At 35.2% G+C, this 16,550-nt stretch overlaps 3 protein-coding genes and 1 pseudogene across 3 annotated transcripts; 3 read left to right on the top strand and 1 right to left on the bottom strand.

Moving 5' to 3' along the window:
* Positions 1-516: 516 nt before the first annotated feature.
* CLC-F (chloride channel F) lies at positions 517-8,792 on the top strand. The gene is made up of 9 exons (XM_085750453.1): positions 517-1,258; positions 2,827-3,232; positions 4,597-4,791; positions 5,572-6,026; positions 6,341-6,445; positions 6,661-6,867; positions 7,234-7,446; positions 7,706-7,938; positions 8,399-8,792. Exons 1-9 carry the CDS (start codon positions 863-865, stop codon positions 8,466-8,468), a joined length of 2,280 nt encoding a protein of 759 aa, XP_085606579.1. The 5' UTR covers positions 517-862; the 3' UTR covers positions 8,469-8,792.
* A 1,406-nt stretch (positions 8,793-10,198) lies between these two features.
* On the top strand, positions 10,199-12,612 carry LOC146935271 (UDP-glycosyltransferase 88F3-like). The gene is made up of 2 exons (XM_085750457.1): positions 10,199-11,141; positions 12,111-12,612. Exons 1-2 carry the CDS (start codon positions 10,376-10,378, stop codon positions 12,122-12,124), a joined length of 780 nt encoding a protein of 259 aa, XP_085606583.1. The 5' UTR covers positions 10,199-10,375; the 3' UTR covers positions 12,125-12,612.
* Positions 11,412-11,517, bottom strand: LOC146935272 (U5 spliceosomal RNA; annotated as a pseudogene).
* Positions 12,613-13,274: 662 nt separating the features above from the next.
* LOC146935270 (UDP-glycosyltransferase 88F5-like) lies at positions 13,275-16,075 on the top strand. Its single transcript, XM_085750454.1, has 2 exons — positions 13,275-14,063; positions 15,070-16,075. The coding sequence occupies exons 1-2, from the start codon at positions 13,292-13,294 to the stop codon at positions 15,747-15,749; spliced, it is 1,452 nt and encodes a 483-aa protein (XP_085606580.1). The 5' UTR covers positions 13,275-13,291; the 3' UTR covers positions 15,750-16,075.
* The last annotated feature ends 475 nt before the right edge of the window (positions 16,076-16,550 follow it).

Raw genomic sequence — 16,550 nt, 5'->3', positions numbered from 1 at the left:
AAGGAACCAATTAAATATTAAGATTTGATTATATAAAATAATTGGTTCCTATTATGCGATAATATAAATATAAAATATTTTACATCTCTGAGTGCATACTATTACACTCTTTAAATATTTTCAAAAGTATTTTGAAAAAATATTTTTTTTTTTTGACAAAATATTTAAATATTAAGATTTAGTTATATATTTTTTGAAATAAGATTTTTTTTTTTTGAAAAAGCCAAGATGGGTCTAATATTTTTTGATTATACTTAACTATATATTTTTTGCTAATATATATAACTATATATTTAATTCTTTTATATAATCAATTGGGTCTAATATAAGTAAAAATATATTCATATTTGAATTTTTTAGGCAATATTTGATAGTTTTAAATATAAATTTTTTTATTCCTTTTAAAAAAAATATAAACAAATTTTACAAATCAAAAAATTAATCTCAATTTTTTTTGTTTGACAGAAAAAATTAAACTCAATTAGAAATAATATGATATGACACATGACCAATTTTGTGCCATATCATCAAAAACAAAAACACGTTTTTTCTGGTACTGCATTTGTGAGAATTCTTCATTGTTGTTAACAACAAGCTTCAACGAATTGCTACTTCGATTCAAACTCAGAACTTATTAGCAAGTGATCCCAACAAACACTATATTTTCATTATTTACACAAAGATCCATTGACTTTCAAATTCTAATTTTCAACTCCCCTTTTTTTTCAATCTTCACATTCATTCATCAATTTCGATTTTTGATGATAAAGTTTCAAAATTTGATGAATTTAACAACTGGGTTTTGAAATTTATGCGATTCCATTGATGGGTTTTTGAGTAATCTCAAAAATAAAGTTTTCCAATGCCGGAAAACGATCAACTCCGTCTTCTAGGTTCATCAGAAGATGCAGAACGAGACATTGAAGCTCACGGATCGGAACACATCGCCGGAGTTAATGGCGGTGGTGGTGGCGGTAGTGGGAGTGGTAAAGGGTTGAGAGATATGTTGAAATTATCAGGTCATCATCGTCATAGTTTTAAGCGTTTAGAGAGAGAAAGAGAAAGAGAAAGAGATCGTGATGTTGATAATAATAATAATAATGTGCGTGATTCTTCTCACTCTGAGTTTGATCTTCATTCATTTGATTCTTCTGGTGATGTTCTTGCTGATAGTGCACCTCCTGAATGGGCTTTGTTGCTCCTTGGTTGTCTCCTTGGTCTTGCCACTGGTCTCCTTGTTGCTGCTTTCAATAAAGGGGTTTGTCTATTTTCAATCTTTGAGAATGTTTTGTTTTTTTTGGTTTTTGACATGTTTATGTGATTTATGTGTAGAACATGTTTAGTTTTGTTTGTTGTTGTTGTGTTGAAAATTAATGTTTGAATGATGATCTTAATGGATAGGAGGTGTTAGGAGAAACTGTTATTAGTTAGTTACACTCAATGATCTGGATCTATGAAGCTTCAAGCATAGGCACAGATACCGGATATGACACTAACACATAGACATCGGTAGTAATTTGAAAATTAGCGTGTCTGAATGTGATCTCAATGGAAATGAGCAAAACAAACTACGATATGGTGATAGGAGAAACTGTTACTAGTTAGTTATACTTTCAATGATCTAGATCTACGAAGCACAAAAACTGACACTTAACACGACACTGACATATAAATATCGATAATAATTTGAAAAAATGGAAGTGGTTGAATGTAACCACATGCGTCAATTTTGTGTCGGTGTTGAACATCGGACACACCTTCAATCAGAAGCGTCAGTGCTACATAGACATATCTCATTTATAGTTTGTATATTTGTGAATTTGATCAGATGTCATGTGTTTATGCTGCTTGTGACTTAAGAGGTCATAGGTCCAAAATCCAAGAAACAACATCTGTTTTATGGGTTTTTGACATGTTTATGTGATTTGTATGTAGATTAACTTCAGTTTTGTTTGTTGTTGTGTTGAAATTTGATGTGTCTGAATGTTGATCTCAATGAATATAGGAGAAAAGCAAACTAGGATATGGTGTTAGGAGAAACAGTTACTAGTTAATTATACTCTCAAGTCTCAATGATCTAGATCTATGAAGCACAAACACGGACACTAGACACATAAACACCGGTAATAATTTGAAAAACAATGGAAGTGATTGAATGTAACCATATCCGTCAATGTGTGTTTGACACCAGCCATGCCTCTAATCAGAAATGTAATTGCTACATACATCCATATCCCGTTTGAAGTCTGTGAATTTGATCAGATGCCATGTATTCATGCTGCTTGTGACTTAGGAAGTCACAGTTTCAAAATCCAAGAAACAACGTTTCTGTTTTTGGGGGTAAAGCTACGTACATTTACCCTCATCAGATTCCACCTGGTGGACGCTATGTGCATTGGGCTTTCCCTCTTCGTGCAGTACTTTAGGAGTGCATAAGTCTTTCTCTAATGTTGAATCTTAGAAGTCAGAAGTAAGGATTCCTTCGATTAATAAAAAGTGGGCGTGGTTTGGTAACTAGATGACCGAAAGCATAAGTGTGTGAATTCTTTGACATATTAGAATGTGAAATTGTTGAGCATGTATTTTTTTTGCCTTTGTGACTTGTAGTTAGCTTTGATACTGTTTGGCAGTTTTCTCGTCGTCTGGCTTTTATGTAATATACCTGTGCTCTGTGTCCAGTCTGTCTATATTGCAAACGTTGAGAATGAGTATGAAACACTAGATCTCTGGCATGTCTACTTTGCATGATTTATTAATAGAACTGGTTGAAACTATCGCAGATTCTCTTTTACCTACTAATCTTGTATAGTCAATTTTCTCATCTAGGTGCATGTAATACATGAATGGGTATGGGCTGGTACTCCGAATGAGGGTGCTGCCTGGCTTCGTTTGCAGAGATTGGGTGATACATGGCATAGAATCCTTTTGATACCTGTAACCGGAGGAGTCATGGTTGGCATGATGTGTGGTTTACTAGAAATATTGGATCAAATAAAGCAGGCAAGTTATTCCCCTCAAAGACAAGGTTTTGACTTGCTTGCAGGAATCTATCCAACGGTAAAGGCTATTCAAGCTGCAGTTACCTTAGGTACTGGCTGTTCATTGGGTCCTGAAGGTCCTAGTGTTGATATCGGAAAGTCGTGCGCCAATGGATTCTCATTAATGATGGAAAACAATAGAGAAAGAAAAATAGCACTTGTTGCAGCTGGTGCAGCAGCTGGAATTTCTTCAGGTAGCTTAGCAATCTTATTGAATCACTATTTAAAACTCATTTTGACATATATTCTAATATTCTGGTCCTTTAAGGCTCCTTGTAACTTTTTAATGATGAAGGCATAAAACTTTTCGTGGCCTTGCACTGCATTGTCAAGCATAGGGCTTGGGTCATTATACCCGCTTGAGTTTGTACTCAAGGGCGGCTTAATGATGATTCCCATTAGATTATTTTAGGTCTAGGCATTCATTGATAAGGTTCTTTTGACTCTTTTTCTTTTCTAAATATGATATTGTTAGGGTTGTTTATGTTTGACTTTTTTGGTTACCTGATTGATGCAATGCTATTGTAATTTGACTGTTAGGGTTTGGAGATTTTTTGGGGTCTATGATTGAGAAATGGCGGTTTTATAGTTTGGGTTGGGCCTAACTCAAACCCTACAAAACTGATATGCAAGGCGATGACTGCTCAAGCTTTATCTACTCGGGCCATATCTCGAGGCAGTGTTAGACTAAACCCATCCTCTGACACCCAACATAATGAACGAGCTGGAGGTTGCAATGAAGGCAACCCAAATGACACTATTAGGAAGCTGGGGGGTGGTGGTGGTGGGGTTGTGGTGTGCACAATTAAGGAGGAATTTCCAAGCATGATACTAAAATTAAAAGTTTTTAACATCTAGAGAAATTATATTCTTTTCTAACTTCAAATCACATCTGCTCTAAACCAAAAGCTAAAAGTGTCACCACCAACTAACTATTTAAGTGAATTTATATAAAAGTGAAGTGCTATATACCTAGAGGTGATTTTCCTAAAATTTTCCATCTTCAAATGCTATTCCCGCATCTTGCAGAATCCTTAAGTTTTAGCCAAATTTATAAACTTTTAAAATCATTCAATATCACAAATCCATCATAAACCCCAAATTTTTTTATAAAAAAAAAATGAGAATTTAATGGGTTTAGGTAAAAGAAAAATAACAATTTGACAACATTTGCTTAAAATTTAATGTAGAGGGACTTCATTGGCTAAAAAAAGATTTGAGAAACCAAAGTCCCTCTTTGTCCAAACTAGAGAGACTAAAAATGTAATTAAGTCTTATTTATTTATAGAGCTTTTGAAAAATTAGCATCTTTTGCTATATAGAAGGTTCCAATGTTGATTAATACCATGAAAATCAAAATTTGTTTGAGTTTAAAAATGCTATATCTGTGAAAATCGAGTCCATGGGCATTTTACTTCCAAGCTCTGGCTTCTAGCTTTACTAGAAAATTACATAAAACTTGTGTTTCCTTTCTGATTTTGGTTGGTTTCGAAGTACGGGTTTATTTTGTGGATTTCTAAATGTTGGTTGTTTTAGCTTTGCATTTTTCTTTCTTCAGGCTTCAATGCAGCAGTTGCAGGCTGTTTTTTCGCTATTGAAACTGTGCTGAGGCCTCTTCGTGCAGAGAATTCTCCTCCATTTACAACTGCCATGATTATATTGGCTTCTGTTATTTCATCAACTGTATCAAATGTCTTACAGGGAACCCAATCAGCTTTTACAGTGCCCGAGTACGAGTTGAAATCTGCTGCTGGTACTAATCTTTAACATTGCTGCACTTTTTGAGTATGGTTCAGGATAGTCTTCATATATGTCTGAATTTGTGACATGCTTTTTCCTTTTTCATCCTTTTTATTTTCTTTGTGAAATCAAATCTGTCTCAAATCCGTCCTACAGTATTGTTATCACTTGAGTAAAACATCTCTATCATTGCTTTTAAGACTCAAGATTTAGGCAAATCTTTCTATCTCCTAAGAATTGAAATTGCACAATCCAGGGATGGTGTAGTAATCTCGTAAGTGAAGCATGCTATAGACATACTTGAGGAAGTAGGTTTGTTAAATGCAAATTCTATTTACACTCGTATAAGTCTTAGTGTCAGACTTCTATAAGATCAGCGGAAGCCAATACCAAAATTCGTAATATTAAGAAGAATGGTTGTAAAACTAAAGTACCTCACATTTATTTGTCCCTTTTGGGATGCTATGTTCTGTATCTTGGAACATGTTAAAAAAGTTCCAGGAAATGGGGTTGAATAATTGTATCTTCGAAGAGAGTTATAGGAAAAGGTGTTGAAAAGATTCTATGATCTGTATTTTTTGAATAATTCATACAACATGGAAACTGTGTGGGTCCATACGAAGATAAAAGAGATACTCAGATTGTTGAATACTCAGATGTCGATTGGGAGTGTTCTCTTGCTAATTAACGATTTACCTCTAGGTATTGTATGTTCATAGGAGGTAACATATTATATTAGAAATTTAAGAAACATAATATGTTGTCTGATATTTCATCATAATGTTGCATGCAGAGCTACCTTTATACCTGATATTAGGAATGCTGTGTGGCGTTGTAAGCGTGGCAATGACTCGTTTGGTTGCTTGGTTCACCAAGTTTTTTGACTATATCCAGGAGAAATTTGGCCTTCCTACTGTAGTCTGCCCTGCCATAGGTGGTTTAGGAGCTGGGATCATTGCCCTTAAATATCCTGGAATATTATACTGGGGTTTCACAAATGTGGAAGAAATTCTACGTACTGGAAAGAGTGCTTCTGCTCCTGGAATATGGCTTCTAACTCAATTAGCAGGTGCTAAGGTTATTGCCACAGCTCTTTGCAAGGGCTCTGGGCTTGTAGGTGGTCTTTACGCACCGAGTTTAATGATTGGTGCTGCAGTTGGTGCTGTGTTTGGAGGCTTTGCTGCAGAAGTTATCAATTCAGCAATTCCTGGAAATGCTGCTGTTGCACAACCCCAGGCTTATGCTCTGGTAAGCCAACTTTACTACCCTTGAAGCATTACGTCGTCAATTGTAGCTCGTGGAAAATAATTGTTTGTTCAAATTCTGGTACACTAATGTGATATAGTGCTGCTGTAGCCACTATTGAACTGCACTTTGTACTAAATCACGTATCACAGAACAGTAGTGGATTGGTAAAATTCTGCTATTCTATAGCGCATTTTAACCACTTTTTGACAACACTGCTGTGAAATATGTCAGTTGTAGGAATGTCACTGTCGACATCGAGGCTGATTTGGTTGATGTAAATTCAGATAGTTAAAAAGTTAATTTAACTTGTGCAGGTTGGAATGGCTGCTACACTAGCATCTGTTTGTTCTGTTCCTTTGACTTCAGTTCTACTTCTGTTTGAGCTCACAAAAGATTATAGAATACTGCTTCCTCTCATGGTAATCAATAAAATTCTCTATTTTTTTTATTTTTTTTGCTAAGTGTTGATTTGTGTATTGTTCCACTGTTCTGCTATTTCATATGAATGACCTGACAAAATGAGTCCTGACATGGTTCCATTGTGTGATTGATGGTTACCATATCTTTTTACTAATGTTAAAGTTTCTTACGTTTAATTAATATTTTCAACTTATATATTGGCAAAATTTCTCAGGGTGCTGTTGGGCTGGCCATTTGGGTTCCCTCAGTGACAAATCAGGGGAAGGAGAGTGATCCACCTGGTAAAAGAAATTTGGCGAGAGGATATTCTTCAGTTTCAAATAATGAAGATGATGATGGGAATGGTTTAGAACTCTCCATTGTTGGAGATGGTTCCGAGCTTGAAGAAATCGATGAAGAACTATTTCTGGACAAACTTAAGGTTGAGTTTGCATTTTTCTTTTTCCTCCTGATCATCGACATCTTCCATCTTTTGTTGTTAAGACTGCTTGTATAAATAGCTTAATTAAGTGCGTATAACATAAGCGCTTATCATATAAATGCTTATGTATTAGCTAATTCTATAACATAATAAAATAAAGTCATTGTTTTATATAACCTATTAGCTATCTGCATAAGCTATCTCGGAGAGCTAATGGAAATAAGCTGAAAACAACTTAAGGACATGTCATTAGCTATTTCCATAAGCTCTCCCAAATACACTCACTTGAGCTTATGTCAATAGATAAGTTCAAATAAGTCAATCCAAACATACCTAATTTCTCAATGTCACTGTTCCTCTTGTCAGGTTTCTCAGGCCATGTCGAAATACTATCTGAAGGTTCCGTCATCTGTAACCCTCAAAGATGCAATCAAAATCATGCATGACAGCCAGCAAAACTGTGTGCTGGTAGTTGATGAAGATGATTTTCTTGAAGGGATATTGACATATGGTGACATTAGAAGGTGCCGATCCGAGAAGTCTAATGAGACTTCTAAGAGCGACTCAGATCCTTTGGATGTATGTAGAAAATGCCCCTGGTCTTTATATATTTGAAGAGTGACGTGTCTGTTTGCAAATTGTTTTGGAAACAGTTAATTCTGAGAAAATGGAACATAGAAAAAAATGTTGAAAGGAAATGTTTTCGACATGCTAATTATTATTAATGGAACTTAAAATTGTCATTAATTTTATCTTAGGAATCTTATTTATACTGTCTATACTTCCTTTTTGCTGTTAGTTTCTTCTAATAATATAATTTATATTCAATATTTGACAGGTGAACACATTGCTTGTTTCCTCTGTTTGTACTCGAGGAATGAGCTATCGTGGACGAGAACGTGGACTTTTAACTTGTTATCCAAATACTAATTTGGCCATGGCCAGAGAGTTGATGGAGGCCAAGGGTGTTAAGCAATTACCGGTAGTTAAACGCGGTGGAAATCACAATAGAGAGAGGAAGCGAAGAATTGTCGGTCTCCTTCATTATGACGAACTATGGCACTGTCTCAGGTTTCCCCTTAAATCTAATACTTACTCTATAGTAAAAGATCTGCTTCCGTAACCAACTTAGTTTCAAGGACTCTCTTTTCAGCTTATAATATCTGCATTTCCTTGAAATTTTCAACCCATTTGTTATGGCTCTTTTAAAAAATATAACCACTTTTAAGAGTTTTTCATCTGTTTGTTACAATGTTTTTTAAAAAAAAAAATGAGAATGATTATCTAAAATATTATTAAAAACCGAGTACAATAGAAGCAGTGTTGAGTAGAAAATCTTACAGTTCTCTATGAAAAAAATTTAAGCATGTAAGGACTTCTTTGTAAGTAAAGAGTCATAAACTTATTTTAATTGAAAAAATCTTGCAAGTATAAAGTTAATCCAAACTGAGCATAATTCTTTCCATTCGTATTACTGTTTTTGGGCATCAATTCTTGGTTCAGGCTTGATGATATTTATGTTAATGTGCAGGAAAGAGATTAACCACAGAAAGTTAGATTATCAAAGTAGAACAGAAAACAATTTGACAAATGGGCATTAACTCTTGATTCAAGCTTGGTTGCCCTTACAAAAGAAATAGTGAGTTTGTAGCAACAAAGCTTCAATTGTTAGCTTTTAAATGTGAGACCAAATATCACTTCTTGTATATTTTAATGCCACAAGAGTGGTTATTTGATAAGGAAGAAAAATATTTCCAAGTTCCAATCCCAACACGTTAAGAATCAATGATTCTTATAATCACAACCTCATATTCTTTTGTCATAATTTAGGGCATTCCAGCTTGTAAAGTAAACTCCATAAGAAGCAGAATACTACTCAATACAATGGGAAATAGAATTAGGGTAAAATCCCAGAAATTGCACTATGCTTCTTTCTTGTCATATGCTTCTTGGTTCTTTAGGTAAATTTATTCTTTTCTCCTGCATTTATAGGCAAAGATAGTGGAATTTTGTTGGAGACACTGAGAAAAATATGCTTTACATTGTATACTAATTATTATTATTTTTAAAATATTGTTTTTTTGTCCATGACCCATCTTCTGAGTTTGCACCAATTGTTTATATAATAGGTGATTTCATTTGGTATGTTCCCATTTGATTTTCCCTTTTTGGAATTTGACACAAATATGGTTGGTGGAAGCACAAACACTGGAGGCCACACTGATAATAAATAATTTAAGAAAACAAAGGTGATTGTATAAATTCATCTCAACACATTTTTGAAATATATGGCGAGGCTAAAATTAAAATTTATATTTAAATTTATATAACTACATTATTTTTAAGAATATTATAAATATTTATCAAATATTAGGGGCAAGACTCTTTGGGTGTGTTTGTAAATATATCAAGTCATTTGAACATTAGGTGAAAATAACTTTCACACATAATATACATATTTTTAACGATCTTAGTACAAATGTTTGTTAGACATTTTGCCTTGTTTCGAGAAAATATATTTGAAGCCTGTGTAATACTGCTAATATAAGATTATTGTCCACCATTTCTTTATTTCTAAAATGTCATCGGTTAATCTTAGTAATTTGGAGGACTACATGATTATTTTGCAAATCTTCTTTCAAGTGGCTGGCTAATAGTAAACATTATTTTCAGCCTATTTTCCTCTCTCCATTACTTCGCCTCGCAAAAATATTAACAATAATTATTCAATGATTAAATAATATCAACGACATATATCATTTCCCTTTTGAAATTAACCATTAGTTTTTAATTTTTTTTATCATATCAACATATTAAAATTTGTTTTTTGCAAATACATTAAAACAAAGGTGAATATCGTTAGTATTTTAGAGCACCCACTATGCTATGTAAACTTTTTCTAATGTTGATGAAATATACAAAACGTAGAATGTGTTTGTTTCAAGTTTATTACATTTATTCATAGGAATAACATTTCTTGAAATCTAGAAATAGAGAGATTAATATTTAGTTTCACGTGAATTTATTCTGATCTTTATGAGAACTTCCTAGAGATAAAATGTATTAAACTAATAAAATTTAACAAATTTATAACATGGGTTTGAAATCTACAAATGCACGTATAGATACAAAGAACCAAGGCTTTTAGTTCACACGCGGTGAAGGTGGTCTAATGTGGCTAACTATGATCCACATATTAAACGTTCTTAATATCTCATATTAACATATTTAATGTGGTACAACATTGGATTTTCTTTTTACCTACCTTTCCACTTTAAGAAGACCTGTTCGTTCTACCTTCAATAATTTCCCTCAAACTCCATCACTATTCATACCAAAACATAAAAATGGAAGAAAAACATTGAATTTCCTTTTACCTACCTTTCCACTTTAAGAAGACTTGTTCTCTTCTCTCTACCTTCAATTCCACTCTAAAACTATAGAGTATACGATTTCTTCATCACTATATATACTCCACTCCATCATTCACTCATACCAAAACATAAAAATGGAAGAAACAACAATAGTAATGTATCCAGCACCAGGCATAGGCCACATAATATCCATGGTAGAATTAGCCAAACTCCTCATTCATCATTATCAACAGTTCTCCATCACTATTCTTCTCACTACCGGCTTCATGGACCATCCATCCATCGACAGTTACATAAACAGAATATCATCTTCCCACTCTTCCATCACCTTCCACCGTCTCCCCACCGTCACCGTCAACCACACCACCACTCAAAGCCCCGCCGCCACCGCATTTCACTTCATCAAATCAAACACCGTCAACGTCCAATCCATACTCCGTCAAATCATCCAAACCTCTGTTATCAAAGCCTTCATCATCGACCTCTTCTGTACTTCCGCCATGGAAACAGCTTCCTCCATGCAAATACCAGTTTACTATTTCTTCACATCTGGTGCTGCTGTACTTTCTCTGTATTCCTACTTCCCCAAAATCCACTCCCTTACGAAGTCTTCGTTTAAGGATATGGTTGGAGTTGAGATTTCTGCGCCTGGGAATGCGGCGTTGAATGCGGTGTTGATGCCGGAACCGGTGCTTGATAGGGAAGATCCTGCTTATTGGGAGATGTTGTATTTTTGTGAGCATCTTTCGAAGGCGAAGGGGATTGTGGTTAATACTTTTCGTGAATTGGAGGTTGTGGCGGTTAAAGCGGTTGAAGATGGTGCGTGTTTTCCGGATGTTGAAGGAAGTTCGCCGCCGGTTTACTGTATTGGACCGTTGATTGCTGATGCTCAACAACCAGGTTAGTTCACTTGTCTGTTAGGCGTGTTTGGTTATACTCCGATAACAATTGATTTTGAGTGAATTGATTCCGGCTAAAAGCCAGCTGAGGTAGAGTGACTTATGTTTGGATGCATTCATATAAAAGTGAGTTGAACAATGAATTTATATCTAAAAATCAGTTCAAATGCTAGAATTTCTAACTGGTTAGAATCAATTCTGCTGACAAAATCAGTCAAACATGTCAAAATCAATTATAGACCTATAGAATCAATATTTTTTTTTTCTGCTAAGAGAGAGCTCTTTCAAAAATTAGTGTATGCCGCTTTGAGTGAAGCGCACACGGTATTCTTTAGTAAAAGGCAAAAGAATAGTTCGCTATAGAATCAATTTTGGCTTCTCCAAAAGTAGAATGGAACATACCCTATTGTTATTACAAAACATCCACTTCACTTTGACTTTACTTGATGAACGGTGAACAATGAATATGTGAATCCTTTTTGCCTAAAAAGGTGGGTTTTATTGGTTGATAGAATTACTAGAAACACCAACACGATGAAATTGAGATGGAAGCTTATGGTCCTCTTCCTCTTTGCGGAGAAGACGATTACTTGATCGGTGTTTGCTCGACAAAAACCAAAATGAGTTGAGTTTTAAGGCATATATATTTGTTTTCCTTTGTTTTCATTGAATTATTGTTGTCCCATGAAATTCTACTTCACGTCTATCGTCTATCGTTGTTGAAGTTTCAAATGATTTTGAAGTGTCAGTCCACTTATCAAATTGGTCTACTGTGGAATTTTTCCCAAAAAAAATATGCATAATGAATATTTAGAACTATCCTCTGTGGGCGTGCTGCTAAATCTTGAAATTTAGATCAAGATACAATCTGAATTCAACGGACAAGATATGAATGGACGAACTAGATTGTTGGGGAGGATCTATACTTTAATATTTATGAATTTGACACTACCTTAAAATCCTAGTGTAGTTGGATGCAAATGACAGAGGGTTGAAGAGACAAAGGGTGGAAACTTGTGGAGTTGTTTGGTGTAGTTGGAAGCAAGGGAAAATGAAAAGGGGAATATCACCATCAATTCAGAGTCAGGTGGAGAATGTTGAGAATTGTCTCAAAATTGATGATTGAAGTTGGGCAAAAATCGTGGCACGATTTCTCTAAAGGCTTCATTCTTCCTGTTTTGAGTGAGGCTTCAAGAGAGAGAAATTTGGGAAATCAAATGAGGTAATTTTAGGGTTGATGGTCTTTGATTAGAGTTCTTTTGAGAGGTTCTCTTGGGTTGGAAAACATTTGTAAACACCTTGGTAAGTAAAAATCACTGAGTGTTTTGTTCATCGGTGAGATTGGGAAAAAAGTTAGAAATTAGGGTTAGTTTTTTGTGAGCTTTTAAGCTAATTTCTTGTAACCCTTTTGTATCTCTCTGTAAGAACTCATTGATAGTCGATTTGAGAGATCAATCTCTCTTCCAGAGTAAGTCAAGTTGAACCGAACTGGGTAAACATTTCTTGTTGTGTTTGTTTCTCTTCTCTCTTTATCTTTTGCTTGTGGTTTTGTGCTTTTCACTTGTTTCCTAGTTAAATCTAGGTTTGTTATTGTTGTTCTTGCTTGTGATTACTTTGATATTGTTACTACTTTCCTTTGCTCCACACGTCATAATTTTATTGGTGTGATTGAGTCCGAATTCGCAACATAATTGTTGGATTGCATTTGAGATTTTCATATTGCAAGGGTGTTGTTAGGGATGAATTTCTGGATTTGGGATGAATTTATGAGTTTGGGATGAAATTTTGAGTTTAGGATGAAGTTGAGAATGAAATCCTGTGTTTTCTGGGAACCTCATAAATCTGGGAATGAATATCTTTGAATTGCAAGTGTGAACTTAGAAAGAACAAGATTTGATTACGTACTTAGATCTCTATTGAAATCATAAACAAAATGTTTTTATCCATGAAGCAAGCGTGGAACACGTGAAACTTGGTGGCATGCAATGTTTTATATTTGCGTTTAGTAAAGTAATACTATTATATTGGACAAAGGTTGAACACGTGAAACTTGTCTGTCTCAACCTTCAATAATTTGATCCTATTCTATATTTCTTCATCACTATATTTACTCCACTCCATCACTCACTCATACACCAAACAAAATAAAAAATGGAAGAAACAACAATAGTAATGTATCCAGCACCAGGCATAGGCCACATGATTTCCATGGTAGAATTAGCCAAACTTCTCATTCACCGTCACCATCAACATTTCTCCATCACCATTCTTCTCACCACCGGCTTCATGGATCACCCATCCATTGATTCTTACATTAACCGTATCTCATCTTCCCATCCTTCAATCACGTTCCACCGTCTCCCCACCATCGCCGTCAACCACACCACCACTCAAAGCCCCGCCGCCACCGCATTTCACTTCATCAAATCAAACACCGTCAACGTCCAATCAAAACTCCGTCAAATCATCCAAACCTCCCTTATCAAAGCCTTCATCATCGACCTCTTCTGTACTTCCGCCATGGACACAGCTTCCTCCATGCAAATACCAGTTTACTATTTCTTCACATCTGGTGCTGCTGTACTTGCTCTGTATTCCTACTTCCCGAAAATCCACACTGAAACCTACATATCGTTTAAGGATATGGTTGGAGTTGAGATTTCTGCACCGGGGAATGTGGCGTTGAATGCGGTGTTGATGCCGGAACCGGTGCTTGATAGAGATGATCCTGCTTATTGGGAGATGTTGTATTTTTGTGAGCATATTTCGAAGGCGAAGGGGATTGTGGTGAATACATTTCGTGAATTGGAAGTTGTGGCGGTTAAGGCGGTTGAAGATAGTGTATGTTTTCCGGATTTTGAAGGAAGTTCGCCGCCGCCAATTTACTGTATTGGACCGTTGATTGCTGATGCTCAACAACCAGGTTAGTTCACTTGTCTGTTAGGTGTGTTTGGTTCTGCAGTGATAATAATGGATTTTGAGTGAATTGATTTGGCTAAAAGCGCAAGTTGAGGTAGAGTGATTTATGTTTGGATGCATTCGTATAAGAGTTAGTTGAACAATGAATTTAAGTGTAAACAACAATTCTAGAATCAAATGCTCAAATTTTTAGCTGGTTAGAATCAATTCTGCTGACAAAATCAGTCGTCAAAATCAATTATACATCTATAGAATCAATTTTGGCTTCTCCAGAAGTAGAATGGAACATACAATATGTGTTATTACAAACCATCCACTTCACTTTGACTTTACTTGATGAACGGTGAATAATGAATATGTGAATCTTTTTTGCCTAAAAAGAGGGGTTTTATTAGTTTATAGAATTACTAGAAACACCAACAAGGATGAAATTGAGATGGAAGCTTATGGTCCTCTTTGTCTTTACGGAGGAGACGATTACTTGATCGGTGTTTGTTCGACAAAAAACAAAATGAGCTGAGTTTTGGTGCATATATGTTCGTTTTCCTTTGTTTTCGTTGAATTGTTGTTGTCCCATGAAATTCTACTTCATGTCTACCGTTGTTGAAGTTTTAAATGATTTTGAAGTGTTGGTCCACATTTGATTTGTTAATCAATTGTTTTTTTTTCTTATAAGCGTTGCATTGAAGTCCTTGATGTGTAACAACTAGTTCATCAAATTTATATGTACAAAAACAAATAGAAATTATGTAGCAGTTGGTTTTGTTTACACTTGTGTGGTTAACTTGGTCATCTCAAAATCAGTTTATTTCAATGCAGTGAAAGTAGAGATTGGCCTTACAATGGAATCTATTAAATTAATACCCTTTAGGCCATGCAACTATTTTATTTGCCTTAAATGTCTATATGTAATATAAACTTATAGCACCTCTTATTTTGTTCTTTATAATTATAATGAAGTTATCTTGCCTGTAAAATAATGAAGCATTGATGGTTTACATGAAAATCAGATGAAGCAAGGGACATCAAAGATTGCTTGTCATGGCTAGATAAACAACCAAGTAAAAGTGTGGTGTACTTGTGTTTTGGAAGTCGTGGTTCGTTCTCGATGGCACAATTGAAGGAAATAGCTGAAGGGTTAGAGAGGAGTGGACACAGATTCTTATGGGTTGTGAAGAGTCCAACACAAGAGCATCTTGGAACAAAACAAGTTCACGATACAACAGGGGATTTTGAATTGAGTTCTATTTTGCCGAGTGGGTTTATAGAGAGAACCAAAGAGAGGGGCCTGGTGGTGAGGTCGTGGGCCCCACAAGTGGAGGTGCTGAGTCGTGAATCGGTTGGTGGGTTTGTGAGTCACTGCGGCTGGAACTCGGTGCTTGAAGGGGTGGTTGCTGGAGTGCCAATGATTGCATGGCCACTCTATGCAGAGCAGCACGTTAATAGGAATGTTATGGTGGAGGATATGAAGGTGGCTGTTGCGGTGGAGCAAAGGGAAGGAGATAGGTTTGTGAGTGGAGAAGAAGTGGAAAAGAGGGTTAGGGAGTTGATGGAGTCTGAGAAAGGGAGAGAGATTAGGGAGAGGAGTTTGAAGTTCAAAGACATGGCTAGGGATGCACTTGGAGAATCTGGGTCGTCAACAAAAGCACTTGCCAACTTGGTTCAAACATGGAATGCAATCAGTCACTAATAACTAATACCATTGTGATTAGTACTATCATCACTCATTGAATTAATATTGTAAATGTGTGATGGAACTGGATGTTTTCTGCTATTGTGCAAGGTAAATTTTTGTGCAAGGTAAATTTTGCATTTTCGTTGCTGTATTGTATGATTTTGCTTCTATATTATATTAGAATTAGAATTGTAGACTCCGATGTCCAAACTGCTCCTGCACCATTTGTCCCTGCTTGCTTTATCCTAGTTCATTTTAGGTCCCTTTCTGTTGTATTACTTTGTGCAAGGTAATTATTTTATCTGTTTTTAATGAAGAAAATATGGACTCTAAATTGTTCACCCTTGCTACTGAGTAATTAGTATTGGTCTTTTAGTTCTGATAGAGTTGGTTCAATTTCAAAGTGCACTGTGAGTGAGTCTCTGGTCCTTGTCTACTTTCTGTTGATTAATCTTAAGATTGGTTTGAATTGGCTTATTTGAGACTGAATGAGAGAGCTCATTGAAACTATAAGCTGTTTTTAGCTTATTTTCATAAGCTCTTCATCATAGCTTATGAAAACAGCTTACTTTTTTATATGAAAAAAGTATAACTCTACTTTATCTTTTGTTAAAGAAATAGCTTATATATTAACACTTATGTGATAAGCACTTATGCTATAAGTGGTTAGTTAAATTGTCTATCTAATCAGGGTTTTGGACTCATTTTGGATGAGTTTGTAGCTTTTGAAAGCTTCTCAATAAGGAATCCAAATCCTGCAAAAAATGCTCTTAGATTTAATTTATAGCCTTTATTTTACTCTCTACTTTATAAAGT

This window comes from Medicago sativa, chromosome 3 (genome assembly GCF_051527215.1).
Source record: "Medicago sativa cultivar Bolivia chromosome 3, Bolivia_mono, whole genome shotgun sequence".
NCBI lineage: Eukaryota > Viridiplantae > Streptophyta > Magnoliopsida > Fabales > Fabaceae > Medicago > Medicago sativa.
This window is presented reverse-complemented; position numbering and strand designations above follow the sequence as displayed.

Excerpts from the sequence above, each read along its gene's own strand:
- CLC-F (XM_085750453.1), top strand. The coding sequence starts at position 863 with ATGCCGGAAAACGATCAACTCCGTCTTCTAGGTTCATCAGAAGATGCA. Across the intron at positions 6,027-6,340 it reads AACCCCAGGCTTATGCTCTG|GTTGGAATGGCTGCTACACT; the intron begins GTAAGCCAACTT and ends TAACTTGTGCAG. Across the intron at positions 6,868-7,233 it reads TATTTCTGGACAAACTTAAG|GTTTCTCAGGCCATGTCGAA; the intron begins GTTGAGTTTGCA and ends TCCTCTTGTCAG.
- LOC146935271 (XM_085750457.1), top strand. The coding sequence starts at position 10,376 with ATGGAAGAAACAACAATAGTAATGTATCCAGCACCAGGCATAGGCCAC.
- LOC146935270 (XM_085750454.1), top strand. The coding sequence starts at position 13,292 with ATGGAAGAAACAACAATAGTAATGTATCCAGCACCAGGCATAGGCCAC. Across the intron at positions 14,064-15,069 it reads TGCTGATGCTCAACAACCAG|ATGAAGCAAGGGACATCAAA; the intron begins GTTAGTTCACTT and ends CATGAAAATCAG.